Here is a 12,472-nt window from a genome sequence, read left to right on the forward strand (position 1 = left end):
CTTGACTCTAAAGCTATATTCTACTGTGGAGCTGTTAAAGACATGCCTTGCAAAATAAAAAAGTATATGATTGATCTATTCAAGACATGACTTCAGTTTGATAATTTTCCCACTCTCCATATATTGAGCTAAAAGTTTCTCCTCCAAAGGTTTTTGCACACTCAAGAACTGTTTCTCTGGCACAACGTTCCCATGACATTGCTATATCCTCAAGTGACCATGTCCGATCCAAGCATCTCAGAAAGCGAATCAGCTTTGATTTTGCTATTGTTGATAGGTCTTTCTGGCATTCAGTACTGTTGAAGTTGAATAAAAAGGAATCAAGGGAGATTTAAACTATCGAGATAAAATTCTTGTTGATGAAATATGAAACTTAATATTTATAGGATCCAATATTTCTGACATTCAAATAGTTTCATAGTCATAATTTTACAAACATGACTTGATAATGAATAACTGCTTAAGAATATAAATAGAAGAAAATCATCTTAATATCTAACCTGACTTCTGACAGCTCTTTGTCTACAATAACAGGCAAAGAAGTTGGATAATTTGTAGGAACGAACAACCTTAATGGTTTGATTATTGACTGCATGACAAATATTCATGGTTAATATAACAGAACACAAAAAATCAATGTGTGCAAAGTTCATAACAGAATATAAAGTATTCACCTTTTTATCTGCAAAAGTATGAGATTCTACGTTCATATTGAACGATACTGCATTGAAAAGGAATTCGATAACCAACCCTTCACTATCCTCAGCCGCTACTCCCGGCGCTTTAAGAAAGCTGACATTTTCTCCAACAACAATCACACTGTCTACCAATCGATGGTTGATCTCCTTTAATTCTTCTAAAAGAGAAGAATTTTCCTGCTAGAGTTACCAATGCTAATGTTAAGGAATGCAGAAATTAAGAAACAGATACCTAAGTAGTGCATTTAGAGTTGCAGAATTTACTAAACAAAATAATGATATATTATTATTCAGTAGAGTGCATTTGTGAAAAAAAAATTAGTGGAAAAAAACTAGAATGAAGGTATATTACCAAAATTCTTGGCTTCTTTTTTTTATATGCGACTGAAGTCCAGTCAGGTTCCTCAGCATCAGACAACTGGTTGAAACTGTGGCTTCGAGACCTTTTCCTACCAGCTTGTGAAAATGCCTCACTTTTCCCAGTTTGTGCAATGAGGTCCGGTTGGTTTTGTTGTTGAACCATCTCTCGTGGTTCATCTAAGAACTCTGAAGTTGCCATCACATCATTCAAATAGACTGCGTCTCTCATTTCATTAACTGATGCGCTCAATGCTTCAGGTGATATGACGGCTAACTAGAAGTATATCACAATAATAGAATTTAGGACAACCACTTTTTATGATTTAAAGAAATGCAAATAAGAAGCATGGAAACCAGAAGTTTTAGACCAACCACTTTAAGAATGCGCTTCACTTCATCACTTGGCTCATCAAAATTCAGCGTAGATTTATCAGAAAATTCTTTAAGCTTATTGCAGTTTTCTGTCAAGGGTGAAGCTGAAGTCTCCAGACTGTTTACACTGACCCTCAATGCTTCACTTGCTTTCTCTGAACCTTGGGCTTGCTTCTGTACGGCATTGTCAGGACCTGAGTTTGAAAAATTGTAAAAAACATTTGCCAGTAAGCACAGATAACATGGAAAATATAGCATAAAAATGTACAACTCTAGCTGATTAAAAAAAAACCTGAATTAATAGATGTACCTTTCATGTTAGACACTTGATCTACATGCTGTGGGAAATTCCTATATTGTTTTTCCACTTGCTGCTCTTTTAAGCATGGCTTGTTTTGCTGAGAAACAAGGTTCAATATACTAGAGTTCTGTGGTCCCAATTGTTGTGTTGATGGTTTCGCTTCTACTATTTTTAATTGCTGCTCCTTTAAGCATGGCTTGTTTTGATGAGAGACATCCTTCCATATACAGGAATTCTGTGTTCCCAATGGTTGGGGTAATGGATTCGTTTCTATTATTTTCGCTTGCTGAGAATTCTGTGTGCCCAATACTTGAGTTGATGTTTTCGTTTCTATTATTTTCTCTTGCTGCGGCTTGATTTGCTGAGAAACATCCTTCCATATTTGAAAATTCTGTGTTCCCAATACTTGAGTTGGTGGATTGGTTTCTATTATTTTTTCTTGCTGCGGCTTGGTTTGCTGAGAAACATCCTTCCATATATAAAAATTCTGTGCTCCCAATACTTGAGCTGATGATTTCGTTTCTATTATTTTCGCTTGCTGCGGCTTGGTTTGCTGAGAAACATCCTTCCATATATGAAAATTCTGTGTTCCCAATACTTGAGTTGATGGTTTCGTTTCCATTATTTTCACTTGCTTCTCTTTTAAGCAGGGCTTGTTTTCCCCAGAAACATCCTTCCTTATATAGTAGTTCTGTGTTTCCCATGCTTGTTGTGATGGTTTCGTTTCAATTATTTTCAATGGAGAAATACCAGAATGTGATGGACCTTGATGATGGGAAGAAACATTCTTTGGGGAAAAATTAGATTCTACAAACTTTTCTGCTTCATCTAGAATCTTCTTGGTATCGGTGGTTATTTGGCATTTCTTCAATTTGAAGAGTGCCAAAACACATTCTGTTTGTTTCATTTTCTTTATCAGTTTTTCCAAAAGATTTGTATTTGATCCTTGAGGAAAAGACGCAAGCTGAAGAAATTTAACATAAATATAAAAGATTAGTGATAACAAGAAAAAAATGTGTAAATCTAGGATCATAGTTTGCTTGAATCAATCACCAACCTGTTGAAGCGCCTTATTCATCTCTAGATAAGAGACATAAACTTTTGAAAAATAGGCACTATTCATCTTTTGAATCTGCAATTAAAAGGACCAATATACAGTTACAAAAAATGTATATCTTTTGCAGTGCACGTTAGAAAATTTAAAAAAAATGATGGAATATGCATTCAATATCAAGGTAGAAGGAAAAGAAAGTGAAGAGAAACAACTTCTTCATTACCTCTTGGTAAACCTGCTCCTTCCAATCCGTATTTGCAGATTTTCCAGTTTCTGAAATAGAATAGGTAAACATGATCATTAAACCTAGAAAAAATCACACATGTTGGTGCAAGTATATTATTGGGAGTTGATGGGAGTAGGTCATGAAAAGTTTCCATGGGAGCATCAAAGAGAACAAGCTTTGCACATCTCAATACCTTGAGCAGGGAAGACTTCCCCTGAGGCATTAGAGTTTGAGAGACAAGGTTTGGATTCAGCATTCATTGGTGGTTGTGAAAATAGTTCCTTTGTCTTTTTAGATAACCAATGACAGTACTCAGCCTGCAAATAGATGCAGATCACGAACTCGATAAGACTATTATAGTTTTCAAAACGAATTCTTCACATGGAATTAGAATACATAAATTTGTTGAGAATGAGATGCAATGAAGAAATTATCAATTTGAAAGTGAATTCTTTCCAGATAACAAAAATTGTAACTTTGTTCCCACAATCCCAAAATATATACCTCATTGTCCGCAGCACCATTCAGTTTCAGCTCAAATCTTTCCAGTTGTCGAACAAGCCCAGATGTCGAAGGTTCATCACTTTGATTCACTACACCTTCCAAGCTACAACAATTAACAACTTGATAATCAGTTAACGTGACACACAAGACAGGGCTAAAATAATTGAATGTAACACGAGAAATTACAATAATATTCTGGTATTGGTATGCATCTTACCATTGTTTCATAAAACGTTTACGAAACTCTGGCAATTTCCATCTTTGAGTTTTCATATTGGTGTTGGTGTCCATAATAACACAGGCAAAAGGTACTCTATATCCCTGAAAAGCCATAAAATAAAATGCATTAGAAAACAGGAATTGGTGGAACATTTATAATGTGAAATGTCTAGTATTTTCTACAACAGTCTTAGCATACGCAATGGCTCAGGGCATCAGCATTCATCAAAAGCAATATGGTATTTGGATGGCTAAGCCAATCCAACCCAATACTCACTTACAAATACCAGATAAACTTCTGGATCACGTCTCACTAGTGCAAATACCCACTGAAATTTCCCAACCACGCTTCAATTCTTAACCCCTCTAAGCATGGGTTTAAATACTGTTTATGCCGATATTTCGGCCAAAACAAAAGGCGGCAACTGCTACTACATCATCCATCACATTTATTCACAAAAGTTTCTTAGGATGTCAACCATTACAAAGAAAATGTAACTGTAATTTAAAACCTAAAATACAACCACGCCAGAATATCCTATTCTATGATCACAGACCAATCCACTTATAAGTCTTAACAGTAATCATCACCCAGCAAAATCTTGAAAAATCAATTATATCACCTAGAAAAATTAAATTCAAAAACCATACCTTTGTTAATGGACTATTGACACGGAGTGAAATAACACTTCTGTAATTTATAATGCATCCAATATGGTATGTCACGTATCTTATGGCCACTCAGAAAATAGTCTCTGCGTCCCCAAAGCGATATATTACATGACAGAAAGTTTTTCTTTATATATTAAAGAGGAAGCGTGAGTCTTGTGTCACTTTTTTTCTCTTAGCTAAAATATTTATTATTATAAAAATTATTAAAATAAAGAGTATTATTAAATTATAAAAAATCTTTTGTGAAAAGATAATTTTAAAGATAAATCAGTTTTATCATTTTAATATAGATAATTATTTAATGATGGAGATGATTCTTTTATTATAACTAGTTATTTAAGTTTAAAAAATAATTACTTAAATAATAAATTTAATGAAAAAAATATTATACAACAAATCAAGACCTTAACAAATCAATAACATAACAAATCAAGAACGTAACAAATCAAGAATATAAGTTCTCCTTACCTTAGCCAATACTAAGGCTTTATCTACACTCTCAAGGATCATAAGAAATCTCCCTTTGCACTAAGGGTTTTTTTACGGTCAATCCTTTTCTTCTCTCTAAGAACGTTTCTCTCTCTCTCTTTATTTTCCTAATAGCCAGAATTTCTATATAGTTAGTAGGTGTCTAATATAATGACAACTATATATGAGATTAATTTTTCTTATGTAGAATATACACATAACTCTATTTATAATAAAGGCCCATAAGACTCTATTTATAATAAAAGTCCATAAGACTATATTTATAATAAAAGCCCATAAGGAGAAATAACAACCAACTAAGATAAAAGATATAGATAACATAAATTAAATTTATCTTTAACTTAATTAATTATGATAAGTCTCTAATATCTTCTATTTTAATATTTTTTTTTCTAATTAATTATGATAAGTCTATCAATAATATATATTATTATTATCTACCCATAATATCTAATTATATATAATAATATCTCAATATATATATATATATATATATATATATCTATATATATATATTTTTTTTTTTAATTAATTATATAAGAATATCCAATAATATCTTTTAGAATATCTAACAATATCTAATAATATCTTTTCTAATAATAATATCTTTTCTAATCTTAAAATTATATCTCCTATTTTCTTTTAACTACTTTTTAAGATATCAACAACTAAATCTTTAAAAATATTTATATAATATCTTTTTATTATATTCCCACATTGGTTAATTTGTATTCCTTTTCTCTTTACACCCCCTATTTTAACTTGTTGCACCTAATTAATAAAAGGCAAAAGACCTTTTTTTTTTCTATAACATAGCAATCATGTTCTAAAAAAAAGGTGTGCACTAAATAACACTAACCTCTGAACAAAAACACCAAAGTTACAAGACTACCTTATTTCTAAGACTTCTTCTCTAAAGAATTTTTGACCCCGAAAATTGCACTTATAAGGAAACATACACCATTCAAAACTTGAAGTACTCTCCAAAAATAATTACAAATTTTCATAATACAATAACAACATTAATTTTTTAACAGATCAAAAGAACATCACAACAAATTGCCCAATGTATCATACAAAACAAAAACTACAATCTATTCTCAACTATAGATAGCAAGAAAGACTCTACAAATATTCTCATCGTGCAAACAACAAACTACATAGATTCACAATAAATTGAATTAGTTCTAGAACAATTCACACATGGATTACCAAATCGTATACAACATTAGATTCCTTCACAAAAGTCTTAAAACCAATCCACACATTCATATATACACATGCAATCCACACAGTCATACATATACATACACATGTATTCCATACAATCATACACTTACACATGCCTTAAAGTCTTACAACAAAAGTTAGACGAACTCACTCATCAAAAGTCCTAAAAGTTTTTTCAAAAATCTGACTCTAATACAAAAAAGTCACATCCCAGGATGCCACAATTACGATTGAAAATTTAAAATTTTTAAAATCATAATATCGTTGCGAAAATCCAAATTCAATAAGTATGTACAATTCAAGAAAAATGAACCAAAACTCCAAATTAATTATAAAGTAAAACTCTATATAAAATAGTTTTTTCAAACAATCATAAATTCTCCAATTCTCTTATTCCATTTTCCGCGCTATACAACATCTGAACCGACTACATCATTCATTCTTAACCCTTCTAAGCATGGGTTTAAATACTGTTTATGCTTATATTTCGGCCAAAACAAAAAGCTATGTGATGGCAATTGCTATTATATCATCAATCACATTTATTCACAAAATATTCTTAGGATGTCAACCATTACAAACAGAATATAACTGTGACATAAAACCTAAAATACAACCATGCCAAAGTACCCTATTCTATGATCACAACACATGATACCAATCAACTTATAACCCTTAACATTAATTATCACCCAGCAAAATCTTGAAAAATAAAGAACTTATATCACCTAGTAAAATTAAATTCAAAAACCATACCTTTGTTAATGGACTATTGACACAGAGTGAAATAACAGTTCTGTAATTTGTAAAGCATGCAATATGGTGTGTCACGTCTCTTATGCAACCGTGCCACTCAGAAAATAGGCACTGCGTCCCCAAAGTGATATATTACATAACATATCTTTTGTGAAAATATTTATTATTATAAAAATTATCAAAATATAGAGTATTATTAAATTATAAAATATCTTTTGTGAAAAGATAATTTTAAAGATAAATCAATTTTATCATTTTAATATAGATAATTATTTAATGATGCAGATGTTTTTTTTATTATGACTGGTTATTTAAGTTTAAGAAGTAGATACTTAAATGATAAAATTAAAGGAAACAAAATTACATACACTTACAAAATAAGAATGTCTTTATTTTATTATATTATATTAAATCCAAATATAAAAAAGTAGTTTGTAAAATTATTTACATCCAAGCTCATTTAAAATATTATACATGTATAAATTGTAGGGATAGTAATAAACTTTAACGTGAGATTGTAGAAATTTTAATAATTTAGAGAAATATATAAATTTGGTTAAATATTTTAATTAAAAGATAAAATGGTTTGTTACTTATATTTAAAGGGTTTAATTTATTTTAAAAGATATATTTGAATATTGTTATATACTATATATATTTACAAATTTAAAAATTATCTCAAGATATTATCAGATATAATAGATATTATATAATAATAATAATAATAATAATAATAAAATATATTATTTAGGAATTTATTAGAATCAATTAGAATAAAAATATTTTTAGTTTAATATATTATGAAAATATTGACTTATAGAATATGCCGGTCGAGACGTCTATGATTCACTATGGGACGTTGATTGGTTGAGTTAACCGATCGATTGCACGACAAGTTAGGAGGTATAATTGGAAGACATTAATGTTAGTTTTTTTATTCTAAACTTTTCCTTGTTTTGTACTCTTTCACACACTTCTTTTAATTTATTTTTAAACCTTTTTGTGTTGTTCTATCTTTGGGAAGCTTAATTTTAAGCCTTCCTTTTATGTTAATGTACTTTTGGCTTTGTATGTTGCGTTTTTTAATGTGTTTTTTGTAATGTATGTTTAAATTTGATTATTTTTTAGTGTTTTAGTGTAACTTGCATCTGTTTAGTTGTGTTTAGTCTCTTGTTAGAATGTTTGGTGTATTTTCATGTGTTTTTGGAATTTCTTAGTGTGCTTCAGTGTGAGTAAGTATACTTTGATGTGTTTTCAAGTGCTTAAATATGTTTTGACATGTTATGGTGTGCTTTAGGATGTTTTGGTGTGATCTTAAATGCTTAAATATGATTTGAATGCATATGTGCAGTTTTGAGTTGTAGAGTAAAAAGCTTTACAAATGTGCATTCAACTTACCATTCATGCATTCAATTTCACTCCTTATGGTTTAGACAAGTTTCTATGATGCAAACATGATATTCTAGATTGATTTGAGTGTGAATGAAGGTTAGATACCAAAAGTCCTAGTGTGAGAGGCTTAATTTTGTGCTGCAGAATTCTGCAGAATCAGGCTCGAGCGCCCTTTTTTGAGGGGCGCCCAAGCGCCCGTGGATCAAGACAGTTTTTTCTCACTTTTGGCTGAGTGGCGCTCAAGCGCCCATGCCACAGGGGCGCCCAAGCGACAGATCCTGGTTTAAGCACTATTTGTTTTCGTTTTTAGCTTTCATTGCTTTATTTCTTTGCTTTCTTTTGCACATTTCTTTTAGTGTGTTTTTGGACCTTTCTCTTCAACTGTTGACTTTGAGATACTAATTAACTTTGAACTTTCTTGTTACAGGATAATATCTTCCTTAGGAATTTAAGAGTTCAAAACCACCATTGGTGAACCTTTGAGGCATGCGTGAGTTGAGCAACCATATGACTTGAAGATTTTGCTGCTCGTGTAGCATGGCCTAGGGGCCAGGCCCCTACTGATGGGGGGGAGGTGGAGTAGTTGCGGAGCATAAGCTATTGGGAGGAGGAAGATGTTTCAGATGAAAGTGAAGCTAGTGTTCTATAGTTGTGAAGCTGCAAAGTGTCCAACTTGATCGGTTTTTCAGTTTTAATTTCAAGTTTTATTTGCTTTCAGTTTTTAAATTTGGATTTCTTTTTTACTTGCCTAGTGGATAGTTCTTGTGCAATTGGTTTGGTGATTTGAGTGAATAATGTGTTATGCTGAAATTGAATGCAAATCTCTTGTGCTTGCTCTTTATCCATGATAATTGTTTTGAAAATCGGATTGAGATTATGTGGTTGAGCTTTTTGAACAGAGATTGTGGTTGCTTGTATCTGTTTAGATAGATGCTTGGTTTTAATTATGATCAATATTCTTGGCATGATGTTTATCAAATTTTGGAACCCTGAGTAAACCTATGAGATGTTGTGGGTCAGAGTTTATTGCTGAATGCTATTACTTTGGAATCACAGTTGATTTTGCCTAAGTTTCTCTATTTGAACTATCTACTTGTTTGTTACAAATGATCAAGGCCATCTTGTTTTTCAACCTCTTCTACATTTTTGAGCCTAAAAGCCAATGTTAAACCTTTGAACCTTAAAAAGAAAACTTTCACATTCTTGAAACCTTAAGCTTATTGAAAAATTCTTAACCTCCTTACTTTGAGTTGAGATGAACATATATGTTAGGATGAGGAGAATGGTTTAAGTTTGGGGGAGTTCTTATTATCAAAAGGGAGCATTGAGAAAATAATAAGTTGAGTTAAAAAGAAAGAAAACAAAGAAAGGAGAAGAAGAAAAACAAAAAAAATGAATTCGATGAACAAGAGTTGGAAAATAAGTTGAGAAGTGGTTTATTCAATTTTGAAGGAAAAAGAGAGATTAATGCTATATCATGAAGTAAAATGTTTTCTCTCTTAGCTCAAGGTGCTTTGTTTTCTAGAAAAACCAATTTTTCTTCTTAACCCAACCACAGTACAAGCCTAAAAAAGTCCTTGTGATGCTAACTTCCTTGTGAATGTGTTTGATATTATTGAAACGAAAGGCAAAGTTGATTTGTGTAACACTGTGATAATTAACAGTAAGACATGCATCCTTATACACCATTTTGCTTGAGTGAAACACTTTCCTTGGTGAGGATTGGTTCCATGTATTCAATGAAAACAACTTCCCATGCCTATTGATCTATCATTTGCATCTATGTTTTGTTTTTAATTTGTGAGCACCATGACTGAAGTTTATCTTGTTGAGACCATGTTATCTCTTGAATGTAATTTCTAGGTTGAGCAAGCATAATTGATTTTGTTTATTTGATTTAAATTGTTTCTTGGATTGCTATATCATTGCATTTTAATTGTTTGCTAGGTGAACTACTTTTGCTTGAGGACAAGCAAAGTTGTAAGTTTGACGGAGTTTGATAATGCTAATTCTTACCATTATCTAAGCATCATTTTAGTAGCAAAATCAACTCTTTTCTAGCTTGTAACTTGCTTATTCCTCTTCTTTTATCTTGTTTTCTAAACAAATGTGTTTTAGGCTACATTGATGTAACTTTATCACTAATCCCATTATTTTGTAGCTAAAACTATGCTTGGAAGAATCTCCAACAATATAGAGAACTGAATCAACCACAAAAGCAAGCAAATATGTAGAAAAAACCAGAAAAAGAAGCAGTGTAGCAGAGTCAAGCCCGGGCCCCCTTCTTCCATGGGCGCTTGAGCGCCAGTGCACTAGCTGCTGATTTTGATTGACGCGGTCCCCGGGCGCCCACTCTTTAGGGGCGCTTGAGCGCCATTTTTGCTGACATGGTAGATTTGCTCTATTTAACTCAGAAACGCGAAGAGCTTTGGGTCTTTGGTTCTTTGGTTCTTTGGAGGTGCGATTCTACTGCTGGAGCTCATGGAGGGCGCGAAGAGCTTGTGGGAACATCTCCTTCTCTTCATTTGGGTATCCTTCTTCTGCCATTTACCATGTTCGTAAGCTTTAGGATTCTCAATGGAAATAGAGAGCCAAACCCATCTTGTTGGGGATAGATGTAGCCTTTGAATTCTTGTGTATTTGTTGAATGATTTAATTATATATATGCATTTTCTATCAATTGCTAGTATTCTTGATTCCAATCTTAAAGCTTGCATGTAATAGCAATATTCGTGACTTGATTTTAGGGTTTCATGGATTATGGGGACGTAAGATGGAACCTAGAACTGAAACAAGAGTCCTTGTGGTCATTGATTCTAGGGATGGAAGATGATTCACATGTTGTCTTAAGATCCTAGCTCATTAATGCGGGTTTGCTTGTTAGATTTTCCAAGAGATTGGAGTTTAATAGGGAAAACCTAGGCTCTTTCACTTAAGAGATTAGGGCTAGAGTGTTTTTGTGAATTGACTTTAGTTAATTGAGGGAGAGGAGCTGAAATTGGGTAAGCACAAGAGTGAAATAGGTGAAAATTAACCTTACCAATGTCATTTCATACAATTTCTAGTCTTGTCCATATCTAAGTGCCTTTAATGACAAAAGTACAACAATCATTGTATATTTGTGAATTTATCTCTTTGTACATGCTTGCAAATGAATGTTGTTCTATTGAGTCTAGATGAGTTGTTAATCACACAATTCTCTAGTATTACGAGTCTCTTGGGAAAACGATACTTGGTCTTACCATGGTTTATTACTTGAAACGATTTGGTGCACTTGCCGAAATCACTCCCAACAAATGCATGTGTATATGTATGAATGTGTTATATGTATTGTTAAGACTTTTGTGAAGGAATCTAATTTTACTAGGTGATATAAGTTCTTGATTTTTCAAGATTTTGCTGGGTGATAATTAATGTTAAGGCTTATAAGTTGATTGGTATCATGTGTTCTGATCATAGAATAGGGTACTTTGGCATGGTTGTATTTTAGGTTTTATGTCATAGTTATATTTTGTTTGTAATGGTTGATATCCTAAGAAATGTTTGTGAATAAATGTGATTGATGATGTAGTAGCAGTTGCCATCACAGAGCTTTTTGTTTTGGCCGAAATATCAGCATAAACAGTATTTAAACCCATGCTTAGAAGGGTTAAAAATTGATCATGTAGTCAATTCAGATGTTGTATAGCGCGACAAATGGAATAAGAGAATTGGAGAATTTATGATTGTGTGAAAAAACTAATTGATATTGAGGTTTACTTTATAATTAATTTAGAATTTTGGTTCATTTTTCTTGAATTGTAAAGTCTTATTGAATTTGGATTTCCGCAATGGTATTATGATTTTAAAAATTTTAAATTTTCAATCATAATTGTGGCATCTCGGGGTGTGGCTTTTTTGTATCAGAGTTAGGTTTTTGAAAAACTTTTAGGGCTTTTGGTGAGTGAGTTCGTCTAACTTTTGTTGTAAGACTTTAAGGCATGTGTAAGTGTATGATTGTCTGGGATGCATGTGTATATGTATGACTGTGTGGATTGCATGCGTATATATGAACGTGTGGATTGTTGTTAAGACTTTTGTGAAGGAATCTAATGTTGTATACGATTTGGTAATCCATGTGTGAATTGTTCTAGAACTAATTCAATTTATTGTGAGTATCTGTAGTTTGTTGTTTGCACAATGAGAATATATGTAGAGTC

The 12,472-nt window shown here is 32.1% G+C and overlaps 1 protein-coding gene across 1 annotated transcript; it reads right to left on the reverse strand.

Annotated features, from left to right (window-relative positions):
- On the reverse strand, positions 1-4,492 carry LOC108336702 (mediator of RNA polymerase II transcription subunit 15a). The gene is made up of 12 exons (XM_052878075.1): positions 4,386-4,492; positions 3,733-3,836; positions 3,516-3,618; positions 3,205-3,328; positions 3,009-3,058; positions 2,789-2,863; positions 1,741-2,695; positions 1,431-1,624; positions 1,051-1,332; positions 675-875; positions 501-589; positions 1-296 (listed from the first exon to the last, which is right to left on the reverse strand). Exons 2-12 carry the CDS (start codon positions 3,804-3,806, stop codon positions 80-82), a joined length of 2,364 nt encoding a protein of 787 aa, XP_052734035.1. The 5' UTR covers positions 3,807-3,836; positions 4,386-4,492; the 3' UTR covers positions 1-79.
- Positions 4,493-12,472: the final 7,980 nt, after the last annotated feature.

This window comes from Vigna angularis, chromosome 5, assembly GCF_016808095.1.
Source record: "Vigna angularis cultivar LongXiaoDou No.4 chromosome 5, ASM1680809v1, whole genome shotgun sequence".
Taxonomy (NCBI): domain Eukaryota; kingdom Viridiplantae; phylum Streptophyta; class Magnoliopsida; order Fabales; family Fabaceae; genus Vigna; species Vigna angularis.